Source organism: Lissotriton vulgaris, chromosome 9, assembly GCF_964263255.1.
Source record: "Lissotriton vulgaris chromosome 9, aLisVul1.2, whole genome shotgun sequence".
NCBI classification, from domain to species: domain Eukaryota; kingdom Metazoa; phylum Chordata; class Amphibia; order Caudata; family Salamandridae; genus Lissotriton; species Lissotriton vulgaris.
This window is the reverse complement of record NC_141697.1, coordinates 615,887,914-615,910,823: the sequence shown is the minus strand read 5'-3', so window position 1 is coordinate 615,910,823 and position 22,910 is coordinate 615,887,914. Positions and strand designations below refer to the sequence as shown.

General features: G+C 44.7%; 1 protein-coding gene across 1 annotated transcript in view; it reads left to right on the top strand.

Annotated features, from left to right (window-relative positions):
• LOC147691962 (uncharacterized) overlaps positions 1-22,910 on the top strand; it is a 262,624-nt gene that overhangs the window by 202,658 nt on the left and 37,056 nt on the right. Inside the window, exon 4 of the mRNA XM_086938248.1 lies at positions 19,795-19,921. Within this exon, the coding sequence (XP_086794374.1) occupies positions 19,795-19,921 (127 nt within the window). The remainder of the gene's footprint in view (positions 1-19,794; positions 19,922-22,910) is intronic.

The window sequence follows — 22,910 nt, the reverse complement described above, 5'->3', positions numbered from 1 at the left end:
TCGGGGGGGGGAATCCGAGTCACAGCACCACTTGTGACGATTGTCGGGGGGGGGGGGATGGGTGGATATGTTGTAGGAATGAGGCAAGGTCAAAACAAATATCCAGTGCAATAGTTGGGGGTTTATTGGTACAGTCTCACAGGGCTGACAAGAACCGAAAGTCTCAAAGGGTTAACAATATCAGTGGCTCCTTTCTTCTTCCTGTATAGGACTACCCGGGTTTGGTCTGGTGGAATGTCTTCTTCCTTCCGGAGCCGTTTTCCCCAAAACAGAAAGAAAGAAAGAAACACCTGGTTACTGGCGTGACTAATACCATTCAGATACAGGAGGGGGGAAAAGGGCGTGAAGGGGACCACCAGGGACCACCACCGTTCGGTGCTCGTTTATATCCGTGAAAGTGACAGTGCTTTCGGAGACACTCCCGTCTTGTGAGAACCCAGCCGCCCTCTACCCGCTCCCTCCCTCTGTGACAAACACTCCCCGTATGCGTGCTCGTACCTTGCGAAGCCACACTTCTCCAGGTGAAGTGGGCTGGGCGGAGCGTGGTTCTGTTGGCCTCCTGGCTTGTCCTGCGATGGTCTGTTGGCTGGTCCTGCTTCAGGCTCGGGTAACGGCAATCCAGCTCTGGCGTCCACCCGTGCAACGGCGAACTCTGCAGGTGCTTCCTCCTCTGCTCCGGCGTTCGCGCTGTTCCGCTCCAACTCTCGCGCTATCAGCGCCGTCGAGGTCACGGATAGGCCAGCCGGGGATGACGTCGTAGACGGTGCTCTCGCTTCCCGGTAACTCCAAGCGGCCGCTGAGGGGGCGTGGTTGTCCTGCACTCGCCGAGGCGGAAAGGAAGAGGGACAGTGGTCAGCTTCGGACTCGTGGCAGGTAGGGACCCCCTGACACAAAGACAGAGTATGCCCACGCCATGTGGGAATGCCCCCGCATGCAAGTGTTTTGGGAATGGATGAAGACAGGCATGTCAGATGTCCTGGGCGCTTCCTTTGACTGCTCCACTAATTTAATCTTGCTGGGCATGTAGGAATATGACACTGTTTCAAAATACAGCAAGATCTTTAGTAGCATGGCATTGATGGTTGCCAAGAGAGATATTGTACGACTGTCGGGCAATAGATTGGTCCCGTCATATAATAATCGGTGTAAAAACATATTCTGGTGTATGATGTTGGAAAAAGCCTCATGTATCAGAATCTTGGTTTACCCAGAAAATAGAGAAATGTAGGGCCCATGAAGAGAACATTGCGGTGCGACTTGCATGGGCCAGTAAAGATGATTATTATTTTTAGTAGCAGTAGTAGTACTAGTAGTAATAGTAGTAGTAATGGGATTAGAAGTAGTAATATCTTTTTTCCATAGACCAAAAATATGTTGGCAATGAGGTTTGCATTTTCTTATACATCTAGCATTTTGGTGTGGTTTCTTTTGTTCTTGAATCATATGTGACTAAAAGAAATGTACATAGTAAATACAAAATGTCCATTCAGCAACAGAATACGTTATGTGCAGTCTTTTGTTTTTTTGGTTTCTCAACAAGGTGTTTCGGTCTAATTTAAGGTGGACCACCCTCATTTGGGGCATCAGTTAGGACACAATTAATTTAAGTTGGCGTGCCCATAGAGACACTCCTCAAGCAAACCCTTTGAATTTAGCCTAACTCCAGAACCAAAGCCTAACTATCCATTCCCTAATCCTGATCCTGAACCTTTTGTGCGTTGGCCTATACCTAAACCTCTCTGCATATGCCTAAACCTGTAAGGGGAATCTTAAAATCATATTATAATAACTAAACACCTAACCTTCACTTTTAACTTATCCATTAGGCTTATTCCTAAATCCTTAACTATTAAGCCTTGAACAAACTGGTAACTCATATGCGAATAGTATACATTTAAGCAAAGTCCAAAGGAACAACATTCAAGTTATTCCAGTTAAGGTAGTCCAAACCTACCATGCCTTTGTCTTAGCTTGGGTATGTGTAATAGAAAAAAGATGCAGAGTTATTTGCCACTAGTATAAATCTGTACTGAAATGGGGACCAGGGGATGAAGGAACATTGATGATACATCCGCAGCACCACTTAAATTCTTGAAAATCCTCAACATCAAATGTAGCAATCTTTAGTTCCGAGATCTGGAGTGCTTGAATGTTGAGCACCTCGACATAGACCGGGTGAGGGAGCGTCAGTGACCAAAGAATTGTCTGGAAGCCTGACAAGTTTGGATGGCTAACCCAGTCATGCACAGGACAGAAGAGGAGTGGCAACTTGTTTGCCATGTCAAAGTTAATAGAGGAGAAGGCCTAGTAATACTTTATTCGATATTTCCATATCATAAAAGTGCAGACATTCATTAATCATAAAACCAAATTTACAAACAGTATCACATACATAATACAATTTCATCTTAAAAGAAGATTTAAAAACACTTTTTACAATAAAAGATAATTATAAGAGCCTAAAATGCATTTTCCGTAAGAAACATCAATCAAGATGAGATTAGCATTTCTATTTTATGGCGTCTAGCAGCCTAGTCCGTATGAACCAAGGGCTAGAGAGATACTTTGCAATCCCACAGACAATGAACATAGAGGATGTATCAGTTAGAAGAATACGTAATGCAATCCTAAAATCTCTAACACCCATCTCTCTGCACACAGGTTTTAACCACCTAGCTCGAGGTAGCTTATAAGCCCTATAAAGCAAACAAAAAGTGAGGTAGAGACTTCTTCTTGCATGGACATCCTGGACAGGTAGCATCATAGTCTCTCACTCCTTTCCACCCCGCTATAAAGTTTTTCAACTGTAGTGTACCATATCTCATTTTTAAAAAGAGTGATCTGTCTCTAGGAATTTGGATGTAATCCAAGAATGACTCTAACTTCCTGGTTGGTTTATGTTCCAGAAATTGATTGGTTAATGATCCCTGCTTTGTACATTTTAGTTCCTCTGCACCACTTAAAGTTCTTGAAAATCCTCAACATCAAATGTAGCGATCTTGAGTTCCGAGATCTGGAGTGCTTGAATGTTGAGCACCTCGACATGGACCGGGTGAGGGAGCGTCAGTGACCAAAGAATTGTCTGGAAGCCTGACAAGTGTGGATGGCTAACCCAGTCATGCACAGGACAGAGGAGGAGTGGTAACTTGTTTGCCCTGTCAAAGTTAATAGATGAGGAGGCCTAGTGTTCAGAACGCCTGTGAGCCTTGAGGTTGACCTCCTCCCATGTTTAAGGCTCTGGTAGGGCATTTCCAAACAGATTTTGAACGTATTAATGGAGTGAGAATCTGGACAGCAGATAACACTTAATTCTGATAGATACATCTGCTAGTGGATTCCTCACCTTGTGAATATCCCCTGCGCAGCAGCCAATCGGAAACTTTTGTAGCTCTCCACGCCGGCGGGGTCATGGACGACGTCACAGAGGGTACGACTCCGCTCGCGACCCCTGCTGACGTCACTGGATCCATAATAGGGCCTCGTTGGCGTGATGACGTCAGTTCCCTTTTTTCCGCGCCGTCGGTGCCAACGTTTTTTTAGGATTCTCCGTAGCTACATTGTAATTTCTAGTGTTCTTGTCTGTTCTTCTTGTTTCCTTTCTAAATGTCGGGAAGAAAGTCTGGTTTTAAGCCCTGTAGAGAGTGCGGGAAACAAATGTCTATTACTGGCCCGCATCAGGACTGTGTTTGGTGCTTATCTTCCGATCACGACGTCGAAGAATGTGCGTGCTGTAGGAAGATGAACCCGAAGGCATTGAAGGAAAGGGAGGCAAAATTGTTTATGGCCAAAATGAAGAAATAAGAGAAGAAGGCGAGTAAAAGAAAATCAAGATCAAGATCGAGGTCGAGGTCTCAATCCGAATCCAGGTCGTGTTCGAAGTCTGCTTCGGGGCATTCGAAGTCGAAGAGGCATAAGAAGAAGAAGCATTCTTCAAGGTGCCACTCTGATAAAGATTCTGCGCCAAAGTCATCTTCTCCTCTGCGTCGCAGAGATGTCGTCGATCCATTGCCTTCGAATCCAGCTTCACCAGTGAAGATTGTGACTCCCGAAGTCGAGGTCTCTCGATCTCCGCGCCGGCTCCCTCGGATTCGGTTCACTCTCCGGATCTTGGTGAGGTTGAGCCAGAGCAAGAGGATCAGGAGCAGCCTGAGGAGGTTCCATCATCGGCGCCGGCTGGCCCGCCTCCAGGAGCACCGGCTTCAGGGACGACGTCGTGTAATTATCCTCCATTCCCGGCTCCAGGTCAGGACCCATCACATTACCTTAACGCAATGTATGGCGTCTTTGCGAGGGCAATGTACCCATCTGGTGCACCTGCGAGTCCCATGGGTCCTTTTGCATTTAATTTGGGTGTTCCCCAAACCTATGCCCAGGCTCCATTTATGCCCTTTATACCAGCGACGCCGTCCTGGAACTTTCCAGCGCCGAGAGCCCCGACGCTGTATCAAGAATCTCCGGCGCTGTATCGAGATTTTCCGGCGCTGTCTGGTCGTCCTCGTTTGGAGTCTGTGGCTCCGTCGGATCCGCGTTCGACGACGATCCTGAGGCCGACGGGGTCGGTAGTGGAACCATTGACTCCAGCCCCCAGGATCCGCTCCAGGAGGGAAGCCCAGAGGGATGTAGAGGAGGAACGCTATCGGCAAGAGATGGAGGAAGGTGAACTTCCTGAATCAGAGGACTATTTTGCAGAGTTAAAGGACGCAAGTGGCCTTAATGTCTCACCTGAGTGGGATTTTTCTCCTGGCCCGGATGCTCCCTCTAAGGATGCAGCTCCCTATCATATGGTGGTGAGAAAAGCTGCGGAGTTATTTGACATTACTCTGCCTTCTACGGAATTTAAATCCAATCTTCTGACTGAAGTGTTGCATTCTCCCTCATCTGTGTCTGAACCTCTATTACCATTTAATGAGGCAATTTTGGAACCAGTGTTGGAGGTTTGGAAGAAGCCTTTGTCTGCTCCTGCGGTCTCCAGGACTGTGGCACGGAGGTATAGGGTGGCACCTGAAGATCCAGAGTTTTTGTCGGCTCATCCTTCGCCTGAGAGCCTAGTAGTGCAGGCGGCTTGTTCAAAGAAATCTTCAGGGGCTTTTCCTCAGGTTCCGACTGACAGGGATTCAAAGCGCATTGACCGGGCTGCCAAAAAGGTATTCTCATCTGCAAGCATGGCGCTAAAATCCACAAATGCTACCTGCTTGATGGGAAGATATATCCATGCCTTGATGGATTCTTCTAAGCAGTTGCTGCCAAAACTGTCTGATGAAGATAGAAAAAATCTTCATGAAGTTTTGGATGACACCCAGGCTGCTGCTCGTCAAGTTATCCAGAGCGGCCTATATACGGCTGACTCAGTGGCAAGGATTATGGGCTCTGCAGTAGCTACGAGAAGGGGGGCTTGGTTAAAGTCTTCAGACTTTTCTTCTGATGTGCAAGCTACTCTGTTAGACTTATCATTCGATGGCACAGGACTCTTTGGTAAGAAGGCGGATGCCACTCTTGAGAGATTCAAAGATTGTAAGGCCACAACAAGATCACTTGGCTTACAAACTCAATCTAGAGGATCTTTCAGCAGGTATAGAGGATTTGGAAAGTCGTCCTTTCGTCCGCAAGGACAGCCTCGACAGCAGCAACAGCAACAACAGAACACGCTGTACAAGTCCTATAGGAGAAAAGGCAGAGGTCGTCCACGAGGTCGTCAACCCTCCTCCTCCTCTTCTTCCACCACAGCAAAGCAGCCCTAGATTCCCCATTCTCAATCATATTGGTCCTGTGGGGGGTCGGCTTACCCATTTTCTGCAGGATTCGGAATCAGTGACTACAGACCAATGGGTTCTCAATCTTGTGGCAAATGGGTATGCTCTTCCCTTTTGGGAATTTCATCCAAATTACCCTCCTTGCCAAGGGACTTACTCAGAAGAACATCTCCGTCTCCTACAGGAGGAAGTTCAGATCTTGTTAAAGAAAGGTGCGATAGAGGTGGTTCCAGAGCAAGAGAGGGGTCATGGATGCTACACCCGGTATTTCCTGATTCCCAAGAAGGATGACAGGTTGCGTCTAATCCTGGATCTCAGGATCTTGAACCTTTATCTGAAACAAGAAAAGTTCAAGATGCTCACCCTTGCGCAGGTTCTTCAAGCGCTGTTGGAAGAAGACTGGATGGTGTTGCTCGACTTGCAGGACGCGTATTTTCATATTCCGATCCTGGAGTCGCACAAGAAGTATCTCCGCTTCACGGTGGGTTCGCAGCACTACCAGTTTGCGGTCCTTCCGTTTGGAATTACTACTGCACCTCGAGTCTTTACCAAGGTGATGCCAGTGGTGGCAGTACATCTCAGAAGGTCGGGGATTCCGGTTTTCCCCTACCTGGACGACTGGCTGATCAAAGCAGAGTCTCCAGAGAAGGTGCTACATCATCTGCAGGAGACAACTCAGTTGTTGTACAGATTGGGTTTTTCGATAAATGTACCCAAGTCTCACCTGGTGCCCTCCCAGCGCAACCTGTTGATAGGTGCAGTACTGGACACAACTGTATGTCGTGCATTCCCTCCTCCTGAAAGGATTCACGACATACAGGAAATTATTCCCTTATTTTACAATGGAGCGGTTGTTCCAGCCCTGAATGTCCTTCGCTTGCTTGGTCTGTTTGCTTCCTGTATTCTCCTGGTCAACCATGCACGCTGGCACATGCGGGCACTCCAGTGGTGCCGCCGCAGGCAGTGGTATTAACACAACGGGGATCTCAGGGAGTCTGTGAGGATCTCCAGAGAAACTGCAGCGGATCTGTCTTGGTGGAGCGTGGAGTGCAATCTGTCTCAAGGAAAGCCCTTTCATCTGTCTCCATCGGTTGCCACAGTGATAACTGATGCATCCACTCTAGGGTGGGGTGCTCATCTGGGGGATCTGGAGATCAAGGGTCTTTGGTCTCCGGAGGAAAGGTTGCTTCACATCAACCTTCTGGAGCTAAGAGCGATTCGTCTGGCACTCGAGGCCTTCCTCCCTTCCCTTCGCGGTCTGTCAGTTCAAGCCCTGATGGACAACACGACCGCGATGTGGTATATCAACAAGCAGGGAGGAGTGGGGTCGCATCTTCTCTGCAGAGACACTCTGCGTCTCTGGTCCTGGGTTCAGGACCACCAGATTTGTCTGACGGCAAATCATCTGGCCGGAGTTCTGAACGTGCGTATAGACAGTCTCAGTCGGCAGTTCTCAGCCGACCACGAGTGGAGGCTCCATCCGGAGGTGGTTCGTCATGTCTTTCGGATGTGGGGAACTCCTCGGGTGGACCTGTTCGCCACTCACGAGAACGCCCACTGCCTATTGTTCTGCAGCCTCCAGTATCCGATGCAGGGAGCCTTGGGGGACGCGTTTCAGTTGAGTTGGGACTCACAACTCCTTTACGCGTTTCCTCCCATACCCTTGATTCCTCGGGTTCTGAGGAAGATTCGCCAAGACCGGGCCTAAGTCATATTGATCGCCCCGGATTGGCCAAGAAGGGTGTGCTACACAGATCTTCTCCACCTCTCCTCGTGCCCTCCGCTCTGTCTACCTCTCAGGGCAGATCTCCTCTCTCAGATGGAGGGGCAGGTTCTACACCCCCACCTCCAGACCTTACACCTTCATGCCTGAAGATTGAACGGGGCAACCTGAATTCTTTTTATCTCCCACATGATGTGGAGGATGTCATATTATCAGCCAGGCGTGACTCCACCAAGTCGATCTATTCCTATAGATGGTCCAAATTTGTTTCCTGGTGTGGAGAGAAGTCTATTGACCCCTTGAGGGCTCGTTTATCCAACATTTTTCAATTTGCTCTTTCTTTAGCCCAACAGGGTTTTGCTGTGACGACTCTAAAAGGCTATTTGTCGGCATTCCTCTGGTTGCCAGACCAGCCATCTTTATTTAAGTCACCTATTGTTTTACGTTTTATCAAAGGTCTTACCAACAAATTCCCTCCAACTCCATTTATTGTGCCTCAATGGGACTTGAATCTTGTCTTGACTTACTTCATGGGTTCACCCTTTGAACCTTTACACAAGTGTCCCATGAGACTTTTGTCTTTCAAGACTGTTTTTCTTGTAGCAATTACCTCGGCAAGGAGGCTAAGTGAGCTTCAAGCTCTAAGTTCGAAACCCCCATTCCTGACCATTCATGCTGAGAGAGTGGTACTTAGGACCAGGGCTGCTTTTCTGCCTAAGGTGGTAACTTCCTTCCATCTGGGGCAGTCCATTACCCTCCCTACCTTTTATCCTCCCCCTCACCCTTCCAAGGAGGAGGAGCAGCTTCACCGTCTAGACCCTAAGAGGGCGGTGAGTTTCTACCTCGATAGGACTAAAGACTATCGTGTTGACGACCAGCTTTTTGTTGGATTTGCTGGCTGTAGGAGAGGAAAAGCGGTGCAGAGCGCACTCTGTCGAGATGGATAATCCGGTGTATAAAGATCTGCTACGCCCTTGCTGTTAAGGAACCTCCTGAGGGTATAGAGGCTCACTCTACTAGAGCAAAGTCATCAACGTCTGATTTATCTTGGGGTGTACCTGTTGAGGATATTTGCAGAGGCGCAACTTGGGCCTCCCTCCACACTTTCGCGAAGCATTACTGCTTGGATGCGGAGGTGAGGAGGGATGGCCATTTTGCGCGCTCTGTCCTCCAAGATTTCTTGGAATATTTATTATTTATTTATTATATATTTTATAAAGCGCTTGGTTACACCAGCAGGTATGTCCCGCGCTAGTTGCTGCTGTTGTTTCCATTAGCATTTGATTCTGATTGTTAAGAGAGGACCTATTTGGAGCACTGAGGTTTGGGGAACAGGGTTGTATAGCAGAGTGGACACCCTCCTCCGGGAGTGGGGACTGCTGTGGGACTCTATTCACAAGGTGAGGAATCCACTGGCAGATTTATCTATCAGAAGAACAAGTTACTTACCTTCTGTAACGCTTTTTCTGGAAGATACAGTATCTGCCTGTGGATTCCTCACTGACCCACCCGCCTCCCCGTTGTCCAGTCTTGGACACCTGCTAAGTGTATATTTGTTTTAAAAATTTTAATAGATGTATTTATATGTTCATGCATATTGCATCGGTTTCACACTGTGTGTGCTATTTTAAATACTGTGTACTATGTATACTATTACTGTTATGTCGGTCCGTCTGTGTGCCTAACGGGGCACGGACAAAAGGGCGGAACTGACGTCATCACACCAACGAGGCCCTATAATGGATCCAGTGACGTCAGCGGGGTCTCGAGCGGAGTCGTACCCTCTGTGACGTCGTCCATGACCTCGCCGGCGTGGAGAGCTACAAAAGTTTCCGATTGGCTGCTGCACAGGGGATATTCACAAGGTGAGGAATCCACAGGCAGATACTGTATCTGCCAGAAAAAGTGTTACCGAAGGTAAGTAACTTGTTCTTCATGCTTATCCATCGAGGTTTTTTAGGGGGGAAGAGAAAATATATGAAGTTTCTACATTCCATCTTCTCCGTGCACCTGTTCCGTAGCTTGCTTCAGGAACATCTGCAAAACTGCCTTTAAAAATGTAACTCCGTGTGCATGGCTGTTCTTTTTTCTGTCTGTGGAGGACACGTTGATGGAAATCTCTTGAATGTGAAACTGTACTGTTTTGACACTATCTGCAAGGTCAGTCAATTTGATGTTAGCTGCTCTCATTGCATACAAAAATCATTCTGCCTGCTTTCCTCTGGCAGAACCTGCTCTGAGGGGCTTCTCATGACAAAACCTGAGTTCATGTTGCTCGCTTGGCATGTTCTCTATCCCAGATATAGTTTCCAGTATTAGGGCAGCCCAAATATAGATTTACCACTACCAGAACTGGGCACATGCAAATCATATATTGATTGGCACTTTGAAATGACTGTGTTGTTGCTAATAGCCCAAATATCTGGCAGTCTGACTGCCTAGGCTGTTTATTCTTCTCCACTGTTTAACTCAATTTGTTAGCAAATAACTTTCATCAACTCAGAGCATGTCTGAAAGTATGGACTGGACATCAGCTAGCCCAAGCCTGGTGGGATACCTCATGACAGAAGAGATAAACATTCCCTCATTGTAAAATCAACTAACACCAGGCTAATGTAAATAGCATGCTTGGACGAGACCATGGCTTCTGCCTCCTCTTGAAACCTTGTTGTCTCATCCACTATACAGATTTCTATAAACAATGCATTCAGGATTTCAAAACATAAAACGGTTTTTGAGATAGCAGGCCTAGAAGTAGGCTTCATCCACATGTCTGCAATGTGGTTATTGAAAGTGCATACTGTGAATAGCCACTTCCTGGGTAGTTTGTGGATTCAATCCAAAGTAGCAGCAGTATTGAAGAGAAATATGTAGGAGGTATGATCATCTGAAGGTGTCGTTGGTACAGCTACATTTACCATACTTTTATGAAAAGTGCCCAAATAATTTATAGTCTGTAAATATAAAGACATCTCTAACCCTACATCAACAGCATAGCCTCACCTAATTTTACAACTTTCTTCTTTACTGCTGCCTCGCAGTATGATCACTCATTTAAGCTTTCTTAAATATCGCCATCACTGTGGCACGACCACCACCTTTAGGTTGGCTCTAATTCTGGCAGAGTCTGAAAACATTTACTATCACTTCCCAGTTTACATCCGGTGTCAAACCCAGTAACTTTGCCAGTAACTCAGTGATCCCACTCAGGTAGAGCCGCACATTATGTAGCAAATCACAGTATTCAAACATGAGAACCCCTGCACAGGTTAGCCAAGGTTTCAGTTTTTCCTCTATTAGTCAAAGCCTCCACAGATCTGGACTCAAAAGACTTTGCAGCTTACAGCCCCACATCTACCTTTGTCACATGCCCCTCCAGAGCATAGACCCTTTTCTCAGTCTGTCCATTGTCTGTTCCACTGCTAGCTCTCTGCAATCCCTAAAACAAAATTCATACATCTCTCAGTACAGTTTTAATGTGAAGCTGTTTCTTGTCTTGAGTCTGTATGTAGGATATGGATGGAATGGTAACAGGGTCCTTTCTCGCTTTGTCATTGCGACCTCCGAAAGGAGATGGGAGGGCTTGTCCTCTTTCCTGGCATTTGACAACATCTACTCCCTAGCTCCCTATGATGTGAAACTATTCATGTTGCCATTTTGTCTTTCCAACATGTTTAGTGTAGGTTGTCAGTATCAGTGATCAAGGCACAGTGATCAAGGAGCTCAGTTGTCTTTGAGCAGAACAGCCTCCTCCTCGATCTATAGTATAGGTAAAGCAGGTAACAAAAAGCCCAGAAGTATATCACACCAGTGGGCTACTAGCAGTGTGGATCTACTCAATGCACTCTGGTGGGCTGAATACCCATCACAAATGATGTGTGGGCTCTAACCAGCAGCTGAAGGGGTAATGTCTTGCCTTCCCTGCTTAATTCTGCACCCATAGGCTCCTCCCCTGTAGCTGTTACTTCGTGCAGCAACTCCGATTATGCCTTGGCGTCGTACGTAGCATGCCTCCCAGTGTCCCCATCTCAGCACAGGCCACTGATGTCTTACAAGATGTAGCCCTGTTTACCATTACAGTCACTGTTTCAACTCTGAATCAGAGCACTTCTCCATCCGAAAAACCTCGCCATCTGGGAATCCCAGCTGCACCGGCCCTCCTTTCCTGTAGTTTAGGTACCAACAGTGAAAGCAGTATTTTAATTGACTAAATTTCCATAAGCTCATCTATAGAAGACCGCCTGCTGCCTTTTTTCTAGAAATAATTGTGTATTTCTCTAGTGTTGAAGCTTTCATAGATTCACATTCTTGAATCTTCCCCATCATCACGATGGGAGTCCCACTGTAGTTATAACAAGTGGTGCAAATAAAGCATTACTCAGCAAAGTTTAAACAAGAGACATTTTTAACCAGTTCCACCATACCTCAGATTTCGTACCACATGTCATGTGAAGGGGAGCCTACCTCAGCTCTGCAGAGTTCTTCAGTGTTCCAGTTGATATCCTTCAACTTTTGACCTCTAATTGAATTTCATTTGTCAGCAAGCCTGAGATAACATCTTGGCTGCTTGATTCTGATAAGAAGTGTATTAAGTCAGAGGGAGGGGGGGAGGGGGGTCTAAGAAATGCCATTTAAACCATGTAGATCTTGAGGAAAACTCAGATTATATACTGAGGATCCTCACAAAGAATGATTAAATTGCCATCATAATCTAAATAGGCCTAAAGGCTGCAAACACTGTTGCACTTTATGGATAAAACAATGAAGGATAGAGAAGCCAGACTTTTTCCTATAGTCTCAGAAAAAGAAGGCCAAGGACAACCCTCCATCTAAGGATGAAGGAGAGTAAACATCATCTCCTGTAAAGAAAAGGGCAAGACATGAGGAAAATAACTTGTCTTAAGAGCCTCTTAAGAAAATCTATAAGACTAACCAAAGAGAAAAGACCCCGGAAATTGAATCTCAGAAAAAGAAGGATCTTTCATCACCTTTTGATGCAAAATCAAGCAAGATCTGGCCTGCACCTTCATTGAAGAAATTCTCTTCTTCAGAGCAAAAAAAGACCTCAATGGATCCATCGTCAACCAAGCACACGTTGATAAAAAAAGCATTGATGAAGCTGTCAACAAAGTACACGTCTATGACAACCACAACTTCAACGACTACAACATCTTCATCTTCGCCGAGATCCACAAGGATGACAACGTCAGTGCCTATGAGACCGTTGATGACTATCCCGTCAATCAGTAGAATATGGCCATCGATGGCAATATCCGTGACGGAAGTTTCATCAGACTCAACCACCTACTTAAAGTACAGGGCTCATTGTCAAGAATATTAATTCGACGGGCCCAGTGACAGCACACACAAACATTACCAATATCACAGAAGCAGGAATCACAATTACTGTTCGTACCGCTCAGACTTCATCAAGCAAAGTCTTTCCTCTACCACCAGCACATCTACTAGAAGTGGAGTAATTGGATGAGGAAGGCCCTTTTGGCCATGCATACAGCCCAACCCAGTGAAGTGCCTAGAAGATGACAACAGTAAGTACCTGGAGGGTAACTTCTAAATCCAACAAAAGCCTCAGGCAAAGGAGAGAGAGTCTTTGGAAGAGCAATACTCATATGATGATACTTATGATACTTATGACGACCAGGGTCATTACCAGAAAGTTATGATGGAGGGAGCCTCCATCATAACTTTCTGGTAATGACCCTGTTAGTAAACAACATTCGCCAGGTGATGGCAGATTATTAGAAAAGGTTTTTGGAATCAGGTAGCCCTATACCACACCCACAAACGATTCCTGCTCCTCAGCATACTGTGTCTCCCCCACACTCCTCATTTGCAATATCTATGGAGGAGCCCATCTGCTTAAAAGAAACAAATGATGCCTCCTAGAACTTTGGCAACCATTCCAATTAACAACAAATATGTGGATTGTGATGATGGTGATGAACCTGAGGAAGCTGAAATTATCTATGATAATTCACCTAGCACAGGGGAAGAATGGGATGACTATTTCACACCACTTTCAGTCCCTGCTACACTCCCACCAGCTAGTTCTCTGTCGACAATATCAGGGGCGTCCATGCTTTTCTGGAGAGAGCGTCACAAAGGTTTGATCTCCCAGTGCCTGCAAAACAGATTAAATGTTTTTATATGATTTTAAAGACTTAGCAAGAAAATCAGTCAAGTCTATTACCTTAGTAGATTGATGATATATGGGTAGGAGGCTTAAAATGACGATAAACCAGGCTACTACAGTGGCAGTGATGTATTGTCTAGATAAAAATATATAAATTCCCAGAGTCTATTGTAGCATTTCTAATTGAACATCAGCACCCTGACTCTGTAGTCATTCAGGCGGATCAAACGCGATCAAGAAATCCTTCTACTCCTTTCTGTGTACCACATGATAAGGAGGAAAGACATTTAGATAGTATGAGGAAAAGATTCTCTCTATGGCTGCTACGACCTTCAGGTCATCGTTTGCATCTGCGATTCTTGAAAGGCACAACAGACAAATGTGATCAGACTTGGAAGCCAACCTAGATTGTTTACCTGAAGATAAACAAAAGGAAGCTAGGGTAATGGTGCAGGATGGAAAAAGTACATTAGGCAAAATTATTCATACAACCATGCGCATTGCCTCTGCTTAAGTTCATCAAATTGTTTGGGTCATCTGTCTTAAGACAACAAGGTAAACTTAAGGCAACTTCCTTTCAGCCTGAAGTTCAGGCGAAGATATTCGAAACGCAATACTACAGCGAGAATATCTTTGACACGTATGTTGACTATGATCTCCAGGCTACAAAAACTGAAACAGACTGTGCAAGGTCTATGGGAGCACTACAAAAGCATAAATTCCAACCTTTTTTATGGCATTCAAGCAAGGGGGCTGTTGTTATATAGAAGAAATGACCATTTTTTTCGATTTCAGGCCTATTCTCAATGGCAGCAGGGTAACTGCAAGCCATTCCTACAACAATACTGAAAGCCACCTGCACCAGCTTACTCTAGACAAGCTCTCCGAAAGAGGCCATAAGCTGTTGGAAATGGGAGGAAACATTTAGGTACCAGTGACATCTCTCAAGCACTGGTTGCGGTCCCTATAACACTTTACCTTCGGAGCATGGGTCTTTCCAGTTAATGCAACAGCTGGAATTCTTTTTCTTCAGATGGTTGGGTGTGGACATAATTCAAAATGGTCACACCCCGGAATTTGTTCATAAACCTCCTTGAAATCCACTTTGCAGGAGGTCACATCAACATCTTTGCCTGTTAAAAAGGAAATTCTATCACTACTACAGAAAGGAGCTATAGAGGAGGTACCCTATGCTCACCAATACAGGTTTCTATCCAACTTTTTTCCTTTTCAAGAAAAAATCAGGAAAATTAATCATTTAAACAAATTCCTTCAGAACATTCTTTCATACAAGATACTCCACTTGTTAAACCTGGGGGATTTCATGACACCCTTAGACCACTTGGATGCTTATTTCTACATACCTATGCATATAGAATGTCAAAAGTATTGAAAGGCTTGAGGTGGCCGGATGACATTATCAGTTTAACATCCTTCATTTTGGGCTCAAGTAGGCCCCAAGAATATTCACCAAATGCCCCACTAGCAGCTGTGTTGCAAAGAAGAGGTCATCAGATCTTTCAATATCTGAACTATTGTCTCATAAAAAGTCCTTGCCTGCAATCAGCATAAAGATCCATGAGAGAATGCCTTCAAATCATTAAAGATGTGGGCCTAAAATTGAACAAAGACAAATCTTGTCTTCAACCTCGCAAGATGATAACATTTCTATGAACAATCCTGGCTACTGTCTCATGCAAGGCCTTTCCCACAAATGAAAGATTCCAGTGGCTAAATATTTGGCATTTTCTCTATAAAAAAGTCCCCTTCAGTACAGCTATATAAATCGCTTTTGGAGGTGATGTCCTTTTGCATCCCTTTAATAGCAAACTGTTGACATCAAATGAGACCGTTACAGAAAGAGTTGGACAAACAGCGGGGCAGATTCAAAGAACTTTCAAAGAATTAACATCGATCACCGCCCAAATGACATCGGCTATGGCATGGTGAAGGCACACAGACAATGTCTCACAAGGCATGAGATTCATTTCTCACAACCTCAGTTCATAATGACCACGGAGGAATCCCTGGAAGGATTGGGAGCACACTTGCAAAACCTTGAAGCCTGCGGCAAATTGTCACTTCAGAAAGCAAAGATAAACTTGAACCTTTTAGAACTGAGAGCTAAAGCTTTAGGTCTTCAGTCCTTTTTCCCAAAATCAGGGCCCGATTGGGAACCAAAACCGGCCCTGGAAAACTGATCGGCCGGCCCCCCATGGGGGAAAGGTGGAGTGCGGCTGCGCTGTTTTCCAGGGCTGGTTTCGGCCGATTTTGTTACTGGAGGCTGATATTGCCGGCCCCGGTAACAAAAACGGCCCCAGAGGTCCAAAGCTGACACCCACCCTGGCGGCCCACAGGGAAAACGGCCGGTGCCTGCTACGGCCAGTGCGGCCCTGCCCAAAATTCAGTAGTGCAGGCCTGTACCGACCGACAATACTACTACAGCGTTTTATCTGAATAAACAGGGTAGAACAAAATCACGTCTGCTATCCAGAGGAGCTCTGAATGTCTGGAGAAGGATACTTCTCCATCAAATTTCACTAAAGTTGAAACATGTTTCCAGAATAAACAACCAGAGGGAGGTCTCTCTACGTAGAACATCAAGAGAGTGTCATGAGTGGGAAATGGACCAACAACAAATATTGAAGATTTTCCACAAATGGGGAGTCCAAGCCTGGACTTATTTATAACAGCCCCCAAATGTTGATTCTACGGCAGCAGATACCCACAAAAAGGATTGCAGGGAAACATTTCACATAACATTGACCGGGATATTTGCATATGCTGAAACCCAGACACTTGAACAAAATGAAGAGAGATGCAAAAAGTACAGTTAATGGACAGAATGCTGCACAATGTCAAACATTCACCCCAGTACAGCGATCTGAGCCTAAATTCATTTTTTTGTTCCCAATACCATTCCAGTTTAAAGCCAGCCATATGCAAATCAGTCTTGACCCTGTACCCCATGGGAACAGTCTAGCAAGAACTGCCAGGCCAGGTTCTCCCCGGACAGTAAACAAGCATCCTGGGACCAGTTTCAAGGCATCACCCCTCATCAGCCAGGCTACCCTGACTCCAGTGGCATGGAGAGCACGGGACCCAAGTCTGGGCATTCCCATCAACAGGGTCAATACTCATTTGCATATAGCTGGGTCTGAACTGGAAACGTTTCAGTGCTCCGTCCATCATCCTTTTGTGTTTGCGCTGTTCACCCTTAGTTGGCAAGGTATGCCCAGACGTGGGTTTCTTGATCACTTTACCACTGGATTAAAGCGATCCTGGCAGATGAGGGATATTACCCCAAAACCGGTATCAGGATGCTTGTTTCCGGTCCAGGGAAGACCTGGCATGGCAGTTCAGGCAGGACTGTTCCCATTAGCAACAGGGCCAAGACTTGATTTGCATATGGCTGGGTCTGAACTGGGGTGGCGAAGTGACCTAAAGAACGATGATGGATTTAACCCATATCTGTGACTGCGGGTGAGTGTCTGAAAAGTTTCAATGCTCCGTCACTCCCCTGCCCGCACTCTCCGTTCATCATCTTCTGCCCTTCTCACTGTTCCCCGCTTTCACAAATCTCGCACTGGTGGAACCCGTTTCTCTGTTCTTGCTCCCCGGTTCTGGAACTCCCTTCCTCTTTCTATGCGTTCGATCCCTATTTTTTCTCATTTCCGTAAAGCGCTGAAAACTTTTCTGTTTGCCCTGGCCTACCCCTGCTAAACCTCCTGGCCCTGTCTGTTCGGTTCTTCAGAGCTCCCAGCGCCAGGAAGCCGTTTGGCCATCGTGCGCTCTACAAATATTTTTTCATTCATTTTTCATTCATTCATTCATTCATTCATTCATTCATCCGTCCATCATCACTTTGTGTTTGCACAAAATGAAGAGCGAGCAATCTCATTTAATTTTCATCGCTTCAACCTGGCCATGGCAATTCAGGTACACAGACCTGCTTCTCCTATCAAAGCACCATCATATTCCCCTCAGGCCAGCGCCAGGATGCTTAACGATGACAAGGGCCAAGTTGTTCATCCAATACCGGAATCTCAATTTATGGGCCTGGCTCCACACTACAACGAATACCGTCTCTTCGACATCTTTCAGAATTGTAGAGAAATTCTTGCCAAAGCCAGAGGTGAAACGAAAAATAAGACTTACAGAGCGAAGTGGACTTTTTCTGCATATGATGCTCCCATTTCAAATTTACACCCGAATAGGTTCTGCCATACTTGCTACACGTGGCACATTCAGGCCTTTCCCAGGTACACCTAACGGCAATTTTACCATTTTGTAAATCATTACATCGAAAGTGGTTGTGATCTAAGAGGATAATTAAATTCTTTCTTAGGGGGCTCTTTAGATCTTCCCCTCCGAATACGAAGCCTCCAATGCTCGGCCGTTGAATACGGTGCTACCACAAATTAATCAGATGTCCATTTGAACCTATTCGCAAGGCAGACATGAAACATATATCCTGGAAGTAGACTTTGCTGCTATCCCTCACTTCTGCCAGAAGGGTCAGTGAATATTGTGCTTTTACAATAAATGAGCCCTGACTACAATTCAAAGATGACAGGGTTATTTGGAGGAGTACTTCTCATTTCATCCCTAAAATTCCATCTACCTTTCATCTCAATGAGCCGGTAATCCTAAAGACTTTCTTCAGAAATCCAGCCAATGCAGCGGAAGGAGCCCTTCATATCTTGGACGTCAGAACACACCTGAAGTACTATATAGAGAGGATTTAAACATTTAGGAATCAGACAACTCCTCATAGCCTTTGCACCTCCCAAGAAAGGTTAAGCTCAATCAAGTAGCAGTATACCCCATTGGGTATTCACGGCTACTGTCTTCTGTCAGGAAAAGGCTGGACGTCCATTGAGAGGAAAGGTTAGAGTCTATGCCACAAGAAGTGTAGCTACATCTACGACTCTGTCTGCTGGAGTGTTCCTACCAGATATATGCAGAGAGCTATATGGACTAACAGGCATACGTTTACCAGGCACAACAGCCTAAACTCAACAACAAGAGGTGATGCAGCAGTGGGCCAAGCAGTCCTTCACCATCTGTTAAAGTGAGGTGAGCTTTCCTTTATATAAGAATAATAAAAAAAATAATGATGGTAAGTTTTATTACCTGCGATTTGCACTTTCCACCTCCACATTATAATATGTTAAAACTACTTGCTTTTCAGATTCAAGCATGTGAATTTATGAAAGATTCAATAGTGGTGAAAAAACAAGTTACTTACCTGTACATCGTGGTTCTCCATTTTTCATATCTTTCATAGATTTACACGTGACCCTCCTTCCTTCCCGATAGGAGCTCACTACATCACTACCTCATCTATATTACCTTTGCACCAGTGCTGAGAAATCTGAGGGATCGTGGCCCTTGAGGGGAAGAGTGCTTCAAGGAATGCTTTGTGATTTGTTGAAGTTTGGTTCTCATTAAAACGATGTGAATTGGTTAACAGTGTCACTTATTTGAACTCTGCTGTATACTGCTTTCCTTGCACTGCTTGTTAGTACTACCATGGGACTCTCACCCCAACAACAGGGAAAATAGAAGCATGTGATTGAATCTATGAAAGATATCAATACTGGAGAACCACAGTATACAGGTAAGTCACTTGTTATTTCTTGTCTTTTGGCGTTATGTTTTTCGCCTTGGGAAATAGTGGTTATTCTAGCTGGCAAGATATTTCAGTCAATTAGTTGACTGGTGCTAAAATGTTTGTACAACCTGCAAATCACATGTTAAACTATCATCAGACTTACTCAGCATTTTATGTTTCCAAGGCTGATAATCTGAGTATCATTGAATTGGTTAGTAGTAACCCATGTGATGTACATTGCTACAAAATGGCAAACTGTGATCGCATGCATTATTATTATTAGCTGTAGTAGTTGTTGTTGCAGTAGCATTTTTATTACTATTATCAGTGGTATTGTTATTTGTATTATCAATATTACCATAGGAGGTAAGGTCAGAAAAAAATTGAATGTGCAGGCTATATACTGGCCAATTACACTGCAGGTGAATGCTGTTCTTTTTACATTAAACTCAATCTCTGGGTGAAATGAAGGGCGTAACCTGCACCTGCGTCTGATGGAAACATATCATACTATTAATTTGTGTGTGTATCTGTTTTATTTATATCTCAGACAAGCTGCATGCCTTTTTAAATCCTTGATGGATCGAAAACACACTTTCAACGTGAGGACAAAATGGGCAGAGTCCTATTCCCAGAAGGCTTACATGGAAGTCCTTCATATAGACCAAACCAGTAAGGTGAGTAGCTTGTTGGTGACTGGATAGAGAAATTCGTGTCCATGTCCAGTGTGAACTGCACAGCCAGTCTTGTTCTTTTATTTGCATTCTGGTCTACTGAGCTATAGCTTGAGAACAGGAGAAACAAAACTAAAAGTACCATACTACAAAGAAATATATACTACAAAGAAATACAGGCAATAAATGAAAGGGCCTTGTTAGTTATTGATGGGTTTAGGGACTCAATAAGTCATCCTACTTGGACTCTCACTCATGCATGTATCAGTTCATCCATTCATTCACCCACTGGCTTATTCTTGCTTTTATCTTCTTACTCATCCACAACAACAAAACATTCAACTACACATGCAGGATAAAAATAGAAAAGAGAAACATGTTGCTGCCTAAATGTGGCACCCATATGCTTCCACTAACACATAAAATTTAGCATAGCAAAGGTTGGCCATCTTGTAGTGGATTGTTGTTTTAAAATATGTCTGCCACATTTAGAACCAACACGTGTGCTGTCTTGAAATAGTGAAACAGTACAATATGGATAATTCCCTTAATTTCTGTGACGCCCATCTGCTTTGGAGGCAGTGGCTGTCTGGAATGCACCACATTGAAGATGAAATAAGCGGAAAGTAGTAGGCAGCCTGTTTGCGGTGTCGGAGAAGCTGCAGTGTGCTCTAAAAAAATGAAAATAGAAAGAGGAGAAGGAAAGAAATAAAAGGGGACATATAAAAGGAGAAAATGGAAAACTAAAGGACTGTTCCCGCGGTCCTGACAATGAATCACTCACATTTATAGGCAGATGTGTACATGTGCTCAGACAAATGCCATCACTCACTTGTAGACCTGAGTGAAATTTTAATTACACCGAAGAAACTCATACAATTTCCAAATTTCATGTAATGCGAAATGTATGAAATCCATCAGAGTTACGCATCATGCAATTTTGCAATATTTTTGTTTTACACCAGTGAGCATCTTGCCTCAAAAAGTCTTGCGGGATACCAGTGGTTTACATAGAAAATTTCTTGTAAAGACATTTAGCACACGATTTTGCAAAAGACAACCATCAGGCAGAGTCATAAAATTTAAAATATATGCAAAATTACAAATGGCAAATCAACATACTATCAGCCAGATTCATGAAGCTGAAATTGGTTCGCAAAGGGCCAGATTCTGAGAATCTGGCCCTTTGCAAGCACTATTTTTGCATTTGGGATTCATCATCCCAAATGCAAAAATCGCAATTCTAAAAATCGCTAAATTGTGAATAATTGCATTTAAGGAATCTCTATTTGAGATTCCTTAAATGCAATTCATGAACAATTTTAAAATTGCGAATTCGCAATCTGGGGCCGCTATTTACCGCGAAGTCTAACGACGTGGTAAATAGCGAAAATTTGTATGTTACACACACACACATGTCCTTTGGACATGTGTGTGCGCAACACCACTGTACATTACCATTTCAGGGGTGCTACAGGGTGTCCATTGGACACCCTGGCACCCTTGAAATCGCTTCCTTATTTGTGAATCGCTATTTGCTAATCGCAAATAAGGAATGACTCCCCATTCATTCCTATGGGCCTTTTGGCCCATAGGAATGAATCGGAAAGCCATTCCTTATTTGCGATTAGCAAATAGTGAATCGCAAATAAGGAAGCTGTAGAAATCGCAAAAAATATTGCGATTTCTACAAGCATCCCGTTTTGCGAGTCTTTAATAGCGATTCCTTAAAAATCGCTATTAAGGACTCGCAAAACAGGACTTTGATGAATCTGGGGGTATATCTCCTACGAGAAGGATTATCACCTTGAAAATCCTCTATTCCACGGTTTGCCAGAGGGAGTAACCAGCAACAAAACCCATGTCTACTATGGTAATCTGACATATTTCATGTGACAAAATACCGCTCAGCAGTCTTTAATAAATAATAATCCACCTTTAAATGCCTATTGACTTAAACATTTGCTTTTCACAGTGTATTTTTTTTAAACACGTTTTATTGAGTTTTACAAGCTCATATAAATATGCAGTAAATTAGTCATCATAAACAATATTGGGAGTTATCTCTGTGCACAATAATTAGAATATTTATGGCAGTACATGGTGGGTACTGTATAACATTAGCTAGTGATGCACATTAGCCTAGTGATGGATGAAAGTATGTAGTGATGCGTTTAGTCTACAAGGTGTGATATACCAGAAAGAGAGAAATATGTCAGGCCGGGTCCTATTGTTTAACCCGTTGACCGCGGCGCAAATTCCGCCGCGGTGCAGGCAAATTAATCAGTGGGCGCACACACCCACTGTGAGGACGCATGGAACGGGTTAAAGAGGGCAAGTGGAAACATGTTGTGGAGGCCAAGGCTTGATTCTTTGTATTCGCTCTAATGTTAGGTGAGCCAGATGGAGTATGTTATGTTGGATGTATTGGAGCTGGGCATTCCAGAAACTTTTGTGTATGAGGTAGGCAGAGTGCTCCCACTCCAGTGTGAGGAGGCATCCAATATCCTCCTTTCAGGTAACACGGAATGTAGACAGGGGTGGCTTCGTTTGATATGGGATGGCCTTGACAAGCCAGGTGATCAGTCTTCTGCCTGCTCAAACTGTGCACATTGTTCGGGTCAGACAGGGCGGAGGTTTTTAATGCCCCAAATGAGTTATAGCTTTCGCAGTGAGGTGTCTGTGGGTCACAAATTGTCACTCTGGGAGGTCAATTTTTTTCATCCATGAATCTCAGGGTATCAAAGCTCCTTCGTGGAACAGGTTCCCTGTGCAAGTGATCCCAGCATTATCCTGTGTTAATAAGTTGGGGGACAGCATTAATCGTGGGTGTCACTCGGGGAGGGGTTGTTTCATTTAACCCCTTCGAGGCTAATGACGAGCTGGGCTCGTCATGGCGCTTACCTGCCGTGCGCGGATGACAAGGCCAGCTCGTCATGGTGTATAGGATTTATGTTTTTTTAGCGCAGGACGGGAAAACGCCTAGCAGCCA